Source organism: Myotis myotis, unplaced genomic scaffold, assembly GCF_014108235.1.
Source record: "Myotis myotis isolate mMyoMyo1 unplaced genomic scaffold, mMyoMyo1.p scaffold_m19_p_9, whole genome shotgun sequence".
NCBI classification, from domain to species: Eukaryota; Metazoa; Chordata; class Mammalia; order Chiroptera; family Vespertilionidae; genus Myotis; species Myotis myotis.
In genome coordinates, this window is record NW_023416401.1 from 19187315 (window position 1) to 19206134 (window position 18820).

Sequence of the window (18820 nt, forward strand, 5' to 3'; positions counted from 1 at the left end):
GGATTTCTTGGGGTTAATTTTGTATCCTGCTACATTGCCAAATTCATGTATTAAGTCCAGTAGCTTTTGGATGGAGTCTCTAGGGTTTTGTATGTATAATATCATGTCGTCTGCAAATAAGGACAGTTTTACTTCCTCTTTTCCAATTTGGATGCCTTTTATTTCTTCTTCTTGCCGAATTGCAATGGCTAGCACTTCCAGTACTATGTTGAACAGGAGTGGTGAGAGGGGGCATCCCTGTCTTGTTCCTGTTCTTAGGGGAAATGGTGTTAGTTTTTGTCCATTGAGTATGATGTTGGCTGTGGGCCTGTCATATATGGCTTTTATTATGTTGAGGTATGATCCTTCTACTCCCACCTTGCTGAGGGCTTTTATCAAAAATGGGTGTTGAATTTTGTCAAATGCTTTTTCTGCATCAATTGATATGACCATGTGGTTTTTTTCTTTCAATTTGTTTATGTGATGTATCACGTTTATTGATTTGCGGATATTGTACCATCCTTGCATCCCTGGGATAAATCCTACTTGGTCATGGTGTATGATCTTTCTGATGTACTGCTGGATCCGATTTGCTAAGATTTTGTTGAGGATTTTGGCATTTATGTTCATGAGGGATATTGGCCTGTAATTCTCTTTCATTGTGTTGTCTTTACCTGGTTTTGGTATTAGGGTGATGCTGGCTTCATAGAATGAGCTTGGAAGTGTTCCTTCCTCTTGAATTTTTTGTAGTAGTCTGAGGAGGATAGGTTTTAGTTCTTCCTTGAATGTTTGGTAAAACTCCCCTGTGAAGCCGTCTGGTCCTGGGCTTTTGTTTGCTGGAAGCTTTTTGATGACTGCTTCAATTTCTTCCATAGTTATTGGCCTGTTGAGATTTTTAGATTCTTCCTGATTGAGTTTTGGAATGTTGTATTTTTCTAGGAATTTGTCCATTTCCTCCAGGTTGTCTAGTTTGTTGGAGTAGAGCTGTCCATAGTATTTTTTAACAATCATTTGTATTTCTGTGGGGTCTGTTGTTATTTCGCCTCTATCGTTTCTGATTTTGTTTATTTGGGTCCTCTCTCTTTGCTTCTTGGTGAGTCTGGCTAGAGGTTTGTCAATCTTGTTTATCCTTTCAAAGAACCAGCTCTTGGTTTCATTGATTTTCTGTATTGTTTTTTTGGTCTCTATGTCATTTATTTCTGCTCTAATCTTTATTATCTCCTTCCTTCTGCTCACTCTGGGGTTTTCTTGTTGCTCTCTTTCTAATTCTTTGAGTTGTAGAGTTAGATGATTTACTACCATTTTTTCTTGTTTTTTGAGATAGGCCTGTAGAGCTATAAACTTCCCTCTCAGGACTGCTTTCATTGTGTCCCATAGGTTTTGGATTGTTGTGTTTTCATTGTCATTAGTTTCCAGGATATTTCGAATTTCTTCTTTGATTTCATTGGTAACCCAATCAATATTTAATAGCATGCTATTCAGCTTCCAGGTGTTTGAGTATTTTGGGTTGTTTTTATTGTAGTTTATTTCTAATATTATGCCATCGTGGTCTGCGAAGACGCTTTTTATGATTTCAATTTTCTTGAATTTGGGGATACTTTGCTTGTGACCCAATATATGGTCTATTTTTGAATATGTCCTATGAGCATTTGAGTAGAATGTATATTCCCTGGCTTTCGGGTGAAGTGTTCTGAAGATGTCTATTAAGTCCATCTGATCTAGTGAGTCATTTAGGATTGCTGTATCTTTGCTGATTATTTGTCTAGAGGACTTATCCAGTGCAGTCAGTGGTGTATTAAAGTCCCCTACTATGATTGTATTGTTGTCGATCTCTCCTTTGATATCTTCCAGGAGTTTTTTTATGAATTTGGGTGCTCCTGCATTGGGTGCGTATATGTTTACCAGGGTTATATCTTCTTGTTGTATTGATCCCTTTAGTATTATGAAGTGGCCTTCCTTATCTCTTGTTATGGCCTTCACTTTGAGGTCTATTTTGTCCGATATAAGTATTGCTACCCCAGCTTTCTTTTCCTTTCCATTTGCCTGAAAGATATTTTTCCATCCTTTCACTTTCAGTCTGTGTGAGTCTCTTCTAATGAGGTGGGTTTCTTGTAGACAGCAGATGTATGGGTCATGTTTTTTTATCCATTCAGCCACTCGATGTCTTTTGTTTGGAGCATTTAGTCCGTTTACGTTTAAAGTTATTATTGAAAGGTACTTGTTTGTAGGCATTTCTGTTTTTGTGTGGCTGTTTTCTTTCTGAGCTTTTTATTTCTTCTTTTTATACCAGTCCCTTTAGCATTCCTTGCATTGCTGGCTTGGTGGTGATAAACTCCCTTAGCCTTTTTTTGTCTGTGAAGCTTCTTATTTCCCCTTCAAGTTTGAATGATAGCCTTGCTGGATAGAGTATTCTTGGATTCAGTCCTTTGCTTTGCATCACTTTGTAAATTTCCGTCCATTCTTTTCTGGCCTGATGTGTTTCTGTTGAGAAATCATTTGACAATCTAATGGGAGATCCCTTGTATGTAACTTTCCGTCTCTCTCTTGCAGCCTGTAAGATTCTCTCTTTGTCCTGAACATTTGCCATGGTAATTATGATGTGTCTTGGTGTGGGTCTTTTTGGGTTCACCTTGTTTGGGACTCTCTGGGCTTGTGTGACTTTTTTCTTCCCCACCTCAGGGAAGTTTTCTGATATTATTTCTTCTAATAGGATTTCTAATCCTTGTTCATCCTTCTGTTGTTCTGGTACCCCAATTATTCGTATGTTGTTTCGTTTCATGTTGTCCCAAAGCTCCCTTAGGCTCTCCTCCTGTCTTTTCATTTTTTTCTCCAATTGCAGTACGTTTTGGGTGTGTTTTGCTTCCTTGTCTTCTAATTCACTAATTCGGTCCTCTGCTTCTCCTAGTCTACTGTTGATACTTTCAATGGAGTTTTTCATTGCAGCTATATCACTCTTCATTTCTTCTTGGGTCTTACTTAAGTTGTTGATTTTTTCATCTGTTTCTTCTAGCTTCTTGGAGAGGTTGTCGATTTTTTCCTCCATCCGGTTTATGCACTCTAGGACCCTTATTCTGAATTCTTTTTCTGTCATGTTGCATGCCTCTGTATTACTTAGCTGCTTTTCTGGAGAGTCCTCCTTCTCTTTCCTTTGGGGGTTTCTTTGTCTACCCATGTTTGATCTCGCTGACATATCTAGACGTTGAGTCGTTCAGTGGCTGCTCCCTTGGTGGCAGTGACTCCTTGGTCTGTGGCTGCTCTTCGGGCGGTTGCGGTAGCAGCTGCTCTTCAGTTGGCAGCAGCTCCTCTGGTGGGTGCTGTTCACAGCTGTGGTGGCTCTTCTGGCTGGTGGGGCAAGGTTTCACGTACAGCTGCTGTTCCTCAGCAGAGGGTGTGGTGCTCAGGAGGTTGCTGTTGCTTGGGTCTGCTGCGTTGTTTTAAAGGCACAAAATACAACACAACAAGGCACCACGTACCAGGCACTATACACAAATATATTCACGATATTAATAACCCCAAATAAAGGTGACCACCTGAATTAAGAGAATTAGGGGATAAGGAAGAAGGAAGAGAAAAAGAGAAAAGAGAAAAAAGAAAAGAAAATTAGGGACCAAAAAAAGGAGTGCAAAAATGAAATTGGGAAAAAGGAGGGGGGGAAATAAAAGCGAGACAAGAAAAGAAAAGAAAAAAAAAGAGCGAAAAGAGAGAATGAAGTGGAAGAGGGGAAGAGACTTTTTTATATGAGGAGAATACTCCTATAGAACAGCCATTAATCCCAACAAATTCCAGCAACAGCTCCCTGGAGATGAATGCAAACTAGAAACAACCAATAATATAACGATGAAAATAGAATGGAGAACACTAATCCCAAAATAAAATAAAGAGAAAATAAAATGGCACTTTAAAAAAAAATGATAAAATGGTAGCAGTAATAATGCTGGTTAAAAATAAGAAGGTAGTAATTAAAAGGGTAAAATCAGGTGATGGAAAAAAGAAGAGGAAAAAAAAAAAAAAGAAGAAGAAGAAAAAAAAAAAAGAAAAGAAAAAAAATTGGTTTCTTAGTTAAAAGGTGAAAAAAGAAAAAAAAAATATTGCAGTAGTGAAGGTCCTTTGGTTCTTCTATTCTTCAGTGTGGCTCGCCTTAGACCTGCCAGGTATTCAGGAGAGTGTTGAGTTTCCCTGCGATACCCTGTTCCTCTGTGTTGTAAACCACAGTCCTTATTTTAAAGCAAGCCGCATTTGTTTCCCAGACTGCCTTATTTTGTGTTTAGCAAAGAGTCAGTTTGTGGGTCAGCCTCTGGGTGGCAGTGTTCTGGGGTTGGCCTCTGAGGCTATAGGGCCTCTCTGTCCAGTGGAAGTTCACTGCCCAGAGCTGGCTGCGTAAGAGTTACCAGTGCTGTGTTGTTGCTGGGATTGAAAATCCCTCTATCTACTTTATTTTTATTCTTAGGCATATAATAACCTGCACTTGTCACTATTATCTTACATCCTGTTTGAATGAATCTATTTTCCAACATATTAAGCCAATTCTTAAATCTTATTTATATCTTCTGTTAACATTTATTTTCATTTAGTAACATCAGTAAATCTTATAAGCATCTTTTTGCTACTTTTACATATAGTACCAATAAAGATAATGACTAAAAAGGACCTCACAGCTAGATTCTCAATGTAACAGGTAAGATACAAGTAAGCCAGTCTTGGAATTTAGACATATACAGTTTTCCCACTAACACTGTTAAAGGCCATGTGTTTTTTAAAAAAGGCTAATGCTTTGTTAAAAATGCTTTTCACTTCAAAGGCACCATTAAAAAAAAAGGCTATAGTTTTCACTTTGCTTTTATATTGCATGTCACTCTATAATTGAAAAACATGCTATTTGTCTTGTACGTTGTGCTGAGAGCTACTGAATATTATATTATTCTGAAAATATGCTTGTTAATGGTCAGTGTTGGTGTTAAGCACTCTAACTTCTCCCGTAAAATAATGTTGGTGCATCTTCATAGTAGCGGAAATTCTTTAAGTATGCTATACTTGAATATATCATAGGAACACACAGGTTTTCTAAATCTTCTGACACTTTCTCCATTTGCTTTAACTTTTATACAACAAAGTATAATTAATTTTAATTAATTATAAATAAATAATACATGGGTCAAAGAGGAAGTCTCAAAGGAAATTTTAAAAAATACATAGGGCTGAATGAAAATGAAAATACAACAAATCAAATATGTGGGAAGCATTAAAAGCAATCATGAGAGAAGTTTATAGCACTAAATGCTTACATTAAAAGGAGAATGGTCTCTAAGTTTCTACTTCAAGAAATAACAAGTAAAAGAACAAAACAACAGAAGAAAAGAAATAGCAGAGATAAGAGCAAAAATCAATATAATTGAAAACAGAAAAAATAGAGAAAAATCAATAAAACAAAAAGCTGCTTCTTTGAAAAAAAAAAATCAATAAAATTGATAAACCTAACAAGGCTGACAAAAATAAAGAGAGAGAAGGTACAAATCAATAATATCATAATGAAGCCCTATAGGTCCCACAGTCACTAAAAAGATAAGAGAATACCACAGACAACTTCATGTTCATAAATTTGACATGGGACAATTCTCAAACCACAAACTCCCAAAACTCAATCAAGACAAAATAGACGACTTGAATAATTTTGTAACCATTAAAAAATTGAATTTGTAATTAAAAAGCTCTTTAAAAATAAATCTCCGGCCCAGATGATTTCACTGGAAAATTCTATAAAATATTTACAAAAGAATAAACCAATTTTGTACAATTTCTTCTAGAAAATAGAACACTTCCCAATTCATTTTATAAGGCTAGTATTACCATGATACTAAAACCAGACTAAGCAAAAAAAAAAAAAAAAAAAAAAAAGAAAGAAAGAAAGAAAGAAAGAAAGAAAGAAAGAAAACGACAGTCCAATACCTCTCGTGAATGTCAGTGTACAAATTCCGAACAAAATAATAAGGAAATAAAAATTAGGAATGTATAAAAACTATGATAAAAACTGAGGTTTTTACAGGTAGCAAAGGCAAAGTCAACATTCAGAAATCAATTTGTATAATCCACCATATCAACAGCTAAAGAAGAATATACATATAATCTCACATTAATTTAGGCACAAAAAGTGTTCTACAAAATCTAGCATACAATCATAACAAAAACTCTTATAAAAGTAGGAATATAAGAAAACTCCCTCAACTTTATAAAGAGCATCTATAAAAAGATCTACAGCTAATATCATACTTAATCACCCACCCCCTGAAAAACCCAAATTGGAAGAAATACTGCAAAATAGCTGGCCAGTATTCTTCAAAAGTATCAAAGTCATGGAAGGCAAGGACACACATGAAAGAGACCAAGGAAACATAAAAACTGAATACAAAATGCGATACTGGAGCAGGAAAAAATATATTAGTGAAAAAACTGGTGAAATCTGAATGCTCTGTAATTAATACTATTGGACCAATGTTAATTTTTGACAACTGCATGATGATTTATTCAGGGTGATAAATTTAGAAAAAGTTATGTGAAAGTTATGAGAGCCTTCCATACCATTTAAGAGATTTCTTGACATGTACTTACATATAATAAGGTTCAACCATTTCAGGATACAATTCAATGGCTTTTAATATATTTAGAGTTCTGCAAACATCACCATAATATAATTTTAGAACATTTCATTCTCCCAAAAAGACCACTCATTCCTCTTTCTCCCAATATTTTTGCAATTTTTCTATAAGCCTAAAATTATTTCAAAATAATACAAAAAGGTAATAATAATATTACATTGAATTAAAATTTATAAATATATAATTTTTTGACACACTATATAATGAAATATAATCAAGAAAGGAAAATGAAATTCATGTGTTTTAAAGTTCTTGATTAAATAACAATGCATCTCATATAAGGTTTGTCTCACCTGGCCAGTTCTTTAATTAAATTTGCAATGCGTCTTTTGTCTTCAAGACATAAATCCTTTAATGATGCACTCTTTATTCCTCCCTTGCAGAAATTCTGAAACAGAAAAAAACCTTTTGTTTAACTTTTACTAAAAACAGTTTTTAAGACTCTTCAATAAATTCTTAAAATAAGTAGAGGTGAAATTTCCTAGATATCTTTTATCTTGTGGAAACACTAGTAGCCTGTTTCATTTAAAATTGACTATGAACTCAAAACAGGCTAAGGAACTGTCTGCCCATGAGGGGACATCATGAAATTTACACAGAAAAGCAGACAGAAAGAACTCAAAGCAGGAATGTCCCTGCTTAAATACTAGGGAATATTTTAAAAGACAACTTTCCCTTGGTGGACGCCACAGAAATAAACACCTAATGGAAGATACTGAGAACTTTCTTACATCACAGCCCAGCTTAAAACTAAGGTTGGCAGCAGATGAACCTGTTCTAGCCTCTCAATAACCCGAGGTTCATTCCAAAGGGTACTAGACCAAAGAGTAATTAATAATAATAATATATTTTTAAATAGCTAATAATATCTAGTGCTTACTGCATGCCAGGAACAGGCTAAGTACTTTACACTTATTAATCCATCTTATTTCCACAACAATGCTATTAGGAGGGTATTATTCTTATTTTAAAGTGAGGATACATATCTTGTCTAGTATTAAGAAGTAGATCAGGACCAAGTTCCAGAGTCTGTGCTTTAACCACTGTACTATCCTGTCTCCGATGCTACAAAAAATTCTCCCAGTACTTGAACATCATTAACAGGGTTTTAAAGCCATGACACTCAGGGAGTCACAAGGGAGCTGGAGGTAATATGTAAAAGGAAAGAAATATAATCCTTGAAATGTATGCAACCACAAAATAGGTCAGTCCAATTATTTCTGGTAGTCAAGAATAATCCAAGACCCTTAAAATGAAACATGGAAATACTGAGAGCCAAAGACAGGAAAGAGAGGGGAGAAGAGGAAATGAGAAAGGAATGGTAAGAAAATAAAATAAGTTTGGCTTTAGATACATCAGGTCAATTTAAGATACCAGGAGGATATGCAGATAGAAATGTTTAGGTAGAAAGTAAAAAATATGGGTATGGCTCTTAAGTAAGAGAAAAACTAAGATTTAAAATTTAGCTATATGATATTATATAGGATGTTTAGATTTTTATTATTTTCATTATATCTTTGTTTTAAAGTTTTCCTTAAAGTTAAGAAAAATATTAGTTTTTAAAAATCATCTACAAATCCAAGAAAAAAATGTATGTCTAAAAGAACAAGAGGGGAATCGGAAGCATAAAATATTATGGGGGAAAGAAAAGAAAAAGAAAAAGTTTCAAGAAAAGTGTGGGCTTAACAGTGCAAATGACTGAAAAAGCTAACAGAATGTGAAATGATGTCACTGGATTTACAATGGGAGAAGCTGCTGATAACCCATGAAAAGACATTTCAGTAAAGGTGCAGTAAATATAAACCAAACAAAAGATTTTAGCAGCATTGTGTTTAACAGCAAAAACCTGAGAATCAGGTTTTATTCACTAGAGAATGATTTCACTGTGATATATTTATTCAATGGAATTCCATAGGTACTGGTTGCTATGCTACTGACTTTTATCTTCAAACCCACCCTTCCACACTCTGTTTTGTGACGCTGGGGCTGAGTCTCTGGAAACCTCATTTCCTCTTTGCCACATGACTCTCTGTTAAACTCTGCGAATAGGAAGGACTACTAGAGGGAGACCAGGGGTTGTTAGAGAGAGAAAGGACACGTTCCTTCCTATTTGCTTCCTTTTCCGGCCAGTCTCAGCCCTGGCAAGAACAGCTGATTCTATTTTGCAATTTTTCGTGCCCTCACTGAACCAGCCTTTCTTTATCTTGTTTCCTCAGGGACAGCAGTCAGGCTGGTTCCCCATCACCAGAGTCCAAGTTCCAGTTCTGAGGGGTTCATCCTCAAAGCTTCCACACTTTAATAATTCCAACTTGTTCCATCTGTTCTCCCAGCCCTAGAAATGGTAACTGTTTCTTAGAGATAACTGAGTGTTTCCTTTTTGCCTTTTCAGTTCTTCAGCACCAACGTAGCAAGTATTTAGTATTTTCAGTTAAAATAAATGACTAAACCCTAACTGAAATATCAGTGAAAAAAATGAAATATAGCTATATTCAACATAAATAAATCTCATGAACATAATGTTGAGTAAAAATGCAAATCACACACTATACAAAGTATAAGCTCATTTATATAAGGTTTCAAAAAATTATAAAATTAAATATTCTTTAAAAACTAAATATATTTGGACAGTGGTCGGTAAACAACAGCTACAAGCCAAATCTGGCCCATCCCCTGTTTATTAAAATGCAGCCATGCACATTCATTTACACACTGATACATATATGGCTCTATCCACAGGACAGTGGCAGAGCTGAACACTTGAGAAAGACACAATGGGGCTCATAAAAGCTAAAGTATTTACTACCTGGCTCTTTACAGAAAAACTCGTTATGATATTATTTTCCAATGGAAGAAAATAATAACAACAATAATAATGCAGGCTAATTTTCTTTTAATGAAAACATCTTTCTTATATTTTAGGGCTTATTCATCATTAACTAACAAATGCAAATGAACAGAAATCATAAAGGACACCTAACCAAAATACAGTTGCTATGGATTTGATTTACTAACTCCACACAGATCAGAATGTAGGTCTTTTGAGACATACCAAGATAATACATTTTCTTAACTAAGACTTAAAGCAAGCCCAAATATTTTGGAGGTAAACACTTTATATTCATACCAAGCATCATCAAAACATTCAAGAATCCTCGGTAGCTTTTCAGAATGCGTATAAATCATCTACCCATATACATCAGTTATTGGTCATGTGGTCCCTGAGAAAGAAGATACCCTACCAAGAACTCATGGTGGCTTAACTGAGCTTAAATTAAAAACAATAACAAACAAATAAAAAAAAAAACAGAGCCTAGCAGTCATTTCTGAACAGAGGCCTCGAATACGAACTGCACTTCAGGGAGAAGCCTGCACTAAGCTTCCTGCTTCCTGCTTCCTGCACTGAGTTTCTGCCATCTGCGCCGCCCCTCATAGAGGAGTTCCTGGAATCCTGTTTTAACCAAGTGGGCTGAAGCTTCCCAGGCTGACTCCAGTGACCTAGTTGTATCACCTTCAACAGCGTTGCCACCCAATTAGAGCAACTCCATCCTAACCAATCAGGACAGTACTTTTGGACCAATACTGTATTTGGAGTCCTTATTTGCACGAGGACAGACCAATCAGGGACCAGGGGTGGGGACTTCAGTCATTTTAAATCAGCTCCCTTCTGGCTCTGGGAATGCACTTCCCATTTCCACCTAAGATTGAAAACTGCATTTCTCAGGCAGGAGGTGAAACCCCAAAGATGCCTAACCAGAGCAGAGTAGAGCAGAGGGTGAAGTGGACCTAAGCAGGTAGAAAGACCAGAATAGAGCTGCCGGGAGCCGGTCCATGCTTGCTGTTTCAAGGGACCTGGCATATATGGCATACTGTTCTTAATATGTTTGCTCACCTTCTTGGCACTATGTGTTTTAACCAATGTCTCTGAGAAAGGTTGTTTCCCAGGTAGGGATTTTCCCCTGAAGTTAGGGAGGGAATAAAACCTCTTAACTAGTGCCAGGTGGGTAATTAATCACTTTAACTACGAACAATCATGCTTAAGCTACATAAGCTTTACTCCCTGGAATGGAGATAAGAAACGCCCTAACCTTTGTAATAGAGATTGATAGGATTGAATCAACTGGTATAAATACAGATGTAATAAGACAGCAACACAGAACTTAGAATACGGAACCAAGAGAGACAGAACCTACACAGAACTAGAGACAGAAGAACTTCGCTGGAGAGAACATGGCAAAAGATCCTGGACTGAACCTGACTACAGAAATGGGCAAGAGAACCTGACTAGAACCTGGTGACTGAACCTGGCTGGAGAACCTAGCAAGAGAACCTGGACACAGAACCTGGCTGGAGATCCTAGGCAGAACCTCTCTGGAGATCCTGACCAGAACTTGGCTAGAGATCCTGGTTAGGCCGCTGATGAACTGAATGCTGCCTCTATGTCATTCCTTCTTCGCCGACTCCGTCTACACCTTTGGGGACCCCTGGACCCGCTGGGGTTGGACTCCGGCATAGAGCAGAACTGCCTCGCCTAAAAGGGCCTCACCCAAAAGGGCCTCCCCCCAGGGCCACCCTGCCCACTATCTCTTCACAGTCCTGCTTCTAACTGAGCTATAACACTATTGAGCTGTTCCACAGCCATGCTGTTTTCATAGCTCTGGTGTATCGCAACTGAGCGGTTTCGCACTATTGTTTTCTTCTTCATTGCAACCCAAATCAGGAATTCCTGTTGGCATTGAACTGGCACCAACAGCCACCAATTGACAGTCCGCAAAGAAAAATTAGTAAATGATCAACATTTATAAAAAATTGTAGAATGAGAAAGCAAATAAATTACTGACCTGTTCATTTACGGAATCTCCTGCACCCTTTAAAGACTCCATGGAGATTGAAGCAGCAGTCACCTTGGAAGTCTTAAGTTTAACATTAGCTTTTGGACTCATCGACTTGTGTCTTGATCTGATATTTCCTTCTGTAGAAATCCCTAAGGATTTGCATCAAGTAAGATTTCAAAATTATATCTTCTCATTCTCTTAAGCTTCCCCCCACCCCCCAATCAACCTCTCCACTAATATCCTCTATTTTATAGGATGTGATATAGAAAACTCTTAACTTCATCTTAAGGCTCTCTTAATAAATAATAAACCATGAAAAAATTATATTTTGAATACATTAAGATTCAACTGAAATATTTTTAAAAGGTGCTGGCACATTCATATGTCATATTGAAACCAACAAATTAAAACATGCCACAAATACACTCACTTAGGGAAATTAAAGACCTGATTTGTCACATAATTGGGGTACTTTCAATAGTCCAGTTTTACTGCTCATCTGTAATAACCAGTAAACGTTAAAGAGTCTATTGCATAAACTCTATGTCAAGAAGTTTCCACACTTTTTATTTGAAATATTAAATTTAGGCTCTTATTTGTAATAAAAAAGAAAATCTCTTACTCCCTAATACATAAAGTATAAGGCAGTGTTTTGAACCCTAACAGGGTTTCTTTATTTTATTTTATTTTATTTTATTTTATTTTATTTTATTTTATTTTATTTTATTTTATTTTAGGTTCTAATGAACTGTCCCACATTCAGTTATAACTGCAAAGTTGTCCTAATGTTTCATCTTTCTCTTAACACTTAAGAAGCAAAGGAAGCTTACCAAATTAACATAGAAAATCATACCTGGAACATATACTACTGATTGTTCTTCATCAGAAACTATGCAGAAGACATGAAGGAAAACACTAGGAAAGATTGTTCATTATCCAAATGCTGCTTCGGTTCTGTGCTTTTGTTATAATTTGTAATTTCTATTTGACCTTGGAATTTATAACTAGTTTTTAAAAGTAACACTAGAAAGCAAAGTAATTGAATTAATGCAGCAAAGTTAATATTATTTTAAAGTTCATTTTTATATAGTCACAACTATATATTTTATAAAAGTTTTGGAAGGCCTTGTTCTATAAAACGTTTATTCATGCTTATTCCCAAGTGAGATATCCTATACTATAAATTCTGCTGTGCCTTTCATTTCATGGCCTTTGCAAACCAAGAGTTCAATGCTCCAGTTTGCTCATTACTGGAAAACTGAAAAGTTATTTTAGGCATGAATAAATAATTTCAAAATGAGCTTTATCTTTGAAAAACAAACACTGTTTAAGGGCAAGTCAATCATACAAATACAAAGGCATTTTTTATTCTTCGTAGTGCATACGTAAAATGTCCCACGAGGTCCTACTATTTAACAAGTGGGAGAAATTTAAGACAAAAAAGAACTACAGTATTGTTAATTTCAAGAGGAGAAATTTAGAGAGGCTACTAAGATCATAACACTGCTTTAGAAGACAACCATTACAATAAAAAAGTATTCTTTCCAGAAACAAAATTTTACTCAGAACCATATATAAATCCAGATATCTGTACAGTTTGTTAACACTTGTCAGAAAGAAGCATCTGAACATTTTTTCCAATGACCTAGAACATTCCAAACTTCTCTGTTCTTTGATAAAATGTTTTCTTTCCAAGATTTCCAGACAAATCAATTATGAGCTATTTCCTTCCAGGCAAAGTATAGAGTAAAACAGTAGATTTAATAACATGTTCAAAAAGTCCATGTATTTCAGCTCATGATCAACCTTAGTAATGGAGTCTTTTCAGAAAATGCTGATTGGATATGCCAAGGATCCCTATAGGAATTTGGGAATGCAAAGATGGTGTCTAGTTTGAGCTGCCAGCTGGTTTCTAATAGCTTTCCAGAGCAGCATATACACTCTCACAGCTTCAAGATTTTGGCTGACAACTAGTGCCCCTAAACTTCAAATTCCCTCAAATCTCAGGGATGGAGCTGGTAGTTTAAGAGGCATGTAAGACAAGAAAGCATACAAAAAATTAGACACAACCACTCCAAGAAAACTGAGAGCAACTAACACAGGAGCAGAGAGAGAATTTATAGATTCACTAACACCCAAGCTATAAAAGACCTTACAAAATGACATTGTGCAGGCTCTATTTGACAGCAAAAACTGATTCTTTAAAAAAATAAATAAAAAAATATATATATATATCTGTTGGGACTAGCACACACAGTAGGTGCTCAATACATATTTAACTATTTACTGTTGGAAATATACATATGGAATAAAGAACCCAGGGGGGGAAAATCAAAGATGATTCAGTATTTGTTCCATATGACACTGTCTTCAATTAGAAGATACACTAATGATGAATGTGCAGACTATTCTCCAAGGATGACCTATGAACTAACATAACTGAGTCCTGGAAAAAAGACTACTACATTTCCGTATATCATTCACAAATAAACTTGCTCACAACGGGAAAAACCAACTACTGGGTGCTCCATTCAGCCGCACCTTGATTTGAAAACTCAACAAGTATATTATAGTTTCCTCTTTGCTCAGATCTTAACACCACTTCCTCATCCTTACTGCCAACTAATAACTTTGTTTCCTTAGAAGACAAACAAACAGCCCAGCCGGCTTGGCTAAGTGGCTAAGTGGTTGAGCCGTCAATCTATGAACCAAGAAATTGGGGTTCGATTCCCTGTCAGGGAACGTGCCCGGGTTGCAGGCTTAATCCTCAGTAGGGGGTGTGCGGGAGGCAGCAGATCAATGATTCTCTCTCATCATTATGTTTCTATCTCTCTCTCCCTCTTCCTGAAATCAATAACAATATGTTTTAAAAAAAGAAAACAAACAAAAAACTGTAGAGACCTTCCACAAGCTTCTATTTGCAGATGACATTATAAAGACGCCACCTCAAAAACTGTTAAAACTACTGAACAAAATCAGTAAAGTTGCAGGATACAAAACCAATATACAAAATCCTACTGCATTTCTATACACTAATAATGAAATGCCACAGAAATTAAGAAAGCAATCCCATTTACAACTGCCTCAAAAAAAAAAAAATACCTAGAAACAAATTTAACCAAGGTGAAAGACCAGTACACTGAAAATTATAAGATGTTGATAAAAGAAATTGAAGAAGACACAAAATAAATGGAAAGATATTTCATACTCATGGATTAGAAGAATATTGTTAAAGATATCCATACTACCCAAAGCCATCTATAGATTTAATGCAATCCTTATCAAAATTCCAATGGCATAACAATCCTAAAATTAGTAAAGAACCTCAAAAGACCTCGAATAGCCACAACTTTAAGAAAAAAGAACAAAGCTACAGACATAACACTTTCTGATTTTAAACTATATTACAAAGTTATAATAATCAAAAAGTATGATACTGGCATAAAAACAGAGACAAAAAACCCCCATGATAGCGAGCCCTTCCCAGCTTAATTTTTCTCCATAGCACCCATTGTCATATACTAGTATATTTTACTCATTTCATATCACTAAAACGGAAGCACCAAGCAGGCGAAGATTTTCATCTTTTGCTCAGTGTTGTATCTGCAAACACCATAGAATGCCTGGCTCATAGTAAAGAATGAAACAGATATTTAATTTTATGGGGCATTGTCCAAAAAGCTTCAGTGTTATCTTTTTTTCCTTAACTCATTAAAAATATTCAGGTAAAACCCATTAGCTACATCCATGATAAATTTGGTTTCAATATAAAAAATGCTAAATAAACTGACCTTAACAAAAATTTCTTTAAAAAATAAGACTAAACATATTTGAAATTGCCTCCATCCTACCTATCTTTTCTAATCATTTCTAACCTATCTTTATCTTATCTTAAGAACCCAAATATTTACCTTCTTCAAATAGAGATTCCCAACAAACATACAGCTTATGGGAAAGTCAAAAAAACAAAATATATAACAAACTCATATAAGACCACTTATTGGGTTCTATATGCCACATTATAATTCTACTTTGGTTTCTTTAGAACAGGGGTGGGCAAACTTTTTGACTCGAGGGCCACAATGGGTTCTTAAACTGGACCGGAGGGCCGGAACAAAAGCATGGATGGAGTGTTTGTGTGAACTAATAATATAAATTCAAAGAAAACATCATTACATAAAAGGATACGGTCTTTTTTTTTTTTTAGTTCATTTCAAATGGGCCGGATCCGGCCTGCGGGCCGTAGTTTGCCCACGGCTGCTTTAGAAGCACCTCAATAAAACACGTACAGCAAATTAGAAAGTATCCTTAATGCTGATATCAAATCGCAGAATTAATGCAGAAGTTAGAAACCCAAGGCAGAAGTGGTAGAGGGGAAACCGCATGTCCATCCCAGATCACCAGGACCTGAAGGAAATAAATGTAGTACTGTCCACTCTACTCTAACCTTTGAGCTTGAACCACTAACCAGCAACATATGTACACATATGTAATTATTACTGACCACATGACTTTCCTGGTTAGTACAGGCATACCTCATTTTATTGCACTTTACTCTATTGTGCTTCACAGATATTGCATTTTTTTTTTTTTTTTTTTTTTTTAACAAACTGAAGGTAAGGGCCTCCTCCAGAAAAAAAGATTACAACTGGCTTTATTGCAATACACAGTGGTCTGGAACTGCACCCACAATATCTCCAAGGTATGCTTGTATATTATTTTAATAATAAACATTAAGTCTTTGTCTATTTGTAATTGAAAGTCAATGGCAAGCATTATAGATACTGCAAAGTTTTGACCAGGTCTCTTATAGTTCATATTTGTCAATATCAAGTTACTAATACTGTTAATGATAGTACACTTGAGAGCATTTAAGCAATCAAATTTAAACACTGCAGAAACACTAACTTCTGATATTACCAGGAGCTATAACAAAGCAGGAAAACAGTTTATGGCTGAAGGGGCATAATTTTACTTGCAGATTTAACACATAGTTAACATGGCATGTCCATTGTTTACACATTGGGTACAAAGACATACCTTGTACAAAATAGCATTGCTGAATCATACTGTGCAGGGGATGCATAACTCAACATTAAAAAAGAAAAGATGACATTCAGTCACAGATGATTTGCTCTCACATGATGGAAACATCTAGGATGGGAAATCTCTCAATCACACTTCTCTGTTTAGGGGAAGCACTGAACAATCTTTCAATAGTGAGAAAAGAATTCCAGATTCCAGATAAATACTTTTTGGTCTTTTCCTATTGAAAGTTCTACTATAAAGTTTTTGGAGTGGTCAGGGAAGTCTGTGACAAGAAGAGATTATAATACAAAGACTCATGACTAAACCAAATGATTCATAACTATCGTTAATGCTTTTTTAGTGAAAATCAGGAACACATTCACATTTGATATTGCTTTTAAGTCCTATGGAAATATAAAATGAAAATATTTGAGGCTAAATGTTGGGTAGCCTGGGGGAAACAGATGATACTGATAAACTTGCAATCCCTTTCAAATACCTGAATTTCTATGAATGTAATCACCATCATTTTCCCCATACAATTTCAATTCTTTATGTTCAATGGGAAGATAGTATTTTATATAAATACTAGAGGCCCGGTGCACGGATTTGTGCACCAGTGGGGTCCCTTGGCCTGGACTGTGGGATTCAGGCTCTCCACATTCCCTGAGGGGTCCTGTATTGCGAGAGGATGGTTCTCATGTGATGCACCCCAGCATCGGGCTCCTTCCTCTCTGTTTCCGGGTGCATCACCAGAGAAGTGCAGCTGCCAAGTCACTGCAGCTTGGCAGCTCCTGCATTGAGCATCTGCCCCCTGGTGGTCAGTGTGCATCATAGCTACCGGTCGAACGGTCACTTAGGCATATATAAAGGTAGAATTTAAGAGAAAAGGGAAGTTATGTAACTTCTATATGAAATAGGGAGCAATAGGACTACATGAATTAAGTGAGAGTAGAGGGTTGCTGAGTCCAAGAACATAGATTCATTTACATACCTAATAACTTAATCAGTACCACTGTAGTAGATTGTCTCCCTTCCCCCCAAAACCATTGGTCATATGTGGTTATGAATGTGATTAAACTGAAGAAGCACATTATAAGTTAATAAACTTCAAATATCTCCTCTATCACAAAATTGTCATGGCAGAGGCAGTGTTTCAAGAGAAAAAGACTCATCCCAATTTCCTGACTTCTTAATTCAGCTCAGTTCTCAATGCACTTATTCTCTTTGCATCCTTATTGACAGGTGAAGGAAAATAACTTAATTTGCACAGTGCACTGGTGAGCTTTCACCCACAGTGCGTGTATAATACTTTGAGTCTCACTAACCTATCTGAGACAAGTGCTAAACACTAAGCACTGAACAGCACGGAATGCAAAAATACGTCTTGTTAATCCTAGTAACTCAAATAAGGGAGACTGATCATAGAATTTTGTAAGTTTCACTGGGCGCTCAGAGGGATGTGCAAAAAATACACAAAGTTAACAGCCAGCTATCACCAGTCCAAGCAAACAGATAAAACCACTCGCCTCCGCAGGCACCCAATGCACTGATTGCCTTGCTTTCCGAGTAGCACTCTTCTAAGGAACGCGGAGTCAATGATCAGGACCAAAGCTCAGGCTGGAACAGGGTACCCAACCCCGGGAAAGAACCACTTATGTCACACATCCCATCACAGCCACTGATGATGCATCTGTGGAAGGGAGACCATCACAGGAGTAAAAGCTCTACCCCAAACAATCCAAGAACTTTCCTCCTGCTCGTGGTGACCTGCAAACTATGTGCAGACCAACACGACACCCAGGCCCGATGATGGGCAGCTGATTCCACAGCCAGCGCCACCAGACCGCGTCTCCGCGGAAAGCAAGCCCCGCACCTCTAGGAAAATCCCAGAGTGAAAACAAATCGTCACTGACAGGCCTAGAATCCAACAAGATCCTGACATCCTCCTACACAGCGGAGACCACGGACAAGGCTAAGACAACACAAAAAGGCCCCCTGATCACCTTCCCTCCTCCGCAAGCTGGCTGCGCACAGCTGGCCCGAGGTCACCGAGGGCGGTGTCCCGCCTGCCCCAGGCAGGGCACGACCGCTGGCCATCGTCCCAGAGCTCACCGCCGAGGCGGGCCGGGCAACATCTGCACTCAGCCCCACACCTGGAACCCCAGCCTGGGGGCGCGATGGGGCGCAAGGCCACCTAAGTCCCCCCCCAGGCGAGAAGCCCGGCGCCTGGACCGCACGGCCCCGCCCCCGGGGTGAGCGCCGCGCCTCTCCCTCCGCCGAGTCGAGTCCCACGCGACGGCTCCAGATCGCGTCCCCGCCCCGGGAGGG

The 18820-nt window shown here is 37.2% G+C and overlaps 1 protein-coding gene across 4 annotated transcripts in view; it reads right to left on the reverse strand.

Moving 5' to 3' along the window:
• Window positions 1–18820, reverse strand: part of KIAA1328 (KIAA1328 ortholog) — a 176906-nt gene that overhangs the window by 157161 nt on the left and 925 nt on the right. Inside the window, exons 1-5 of one of the 4 annotated variants that reach the window (XM_036321360.1) lie at window positions 15650–18793; window positions 12315–12350; window positions 11468–11610; window positions 6923–7017; window positions 6583–6642 (exon numbers count right to left, since the gene is read on the reverse strand). In XM_036321360.1, coding sequence (XP_036177253.1) covers window positions 6583–6642; window positions 6923–7017; window positions 11468–11569 — 257 coding nt within the window. In that variant the 5' untranslated portion in view covers window positions 11570–11610; window positions 12315–12350; window positions 15650–18793. Of the gene's footprint in view, window positions 1–6582; window positions 6643–6922; window positions 7018–11467; window positions 11611–12291; window positions 12351–15649; window positions 18794–18820 lie in introns of those variants that run through there. The other 3 variants (XM_036321358.1, XM_036321361.1, XM_036321359.1) reach the window with 3 other exon arrangements.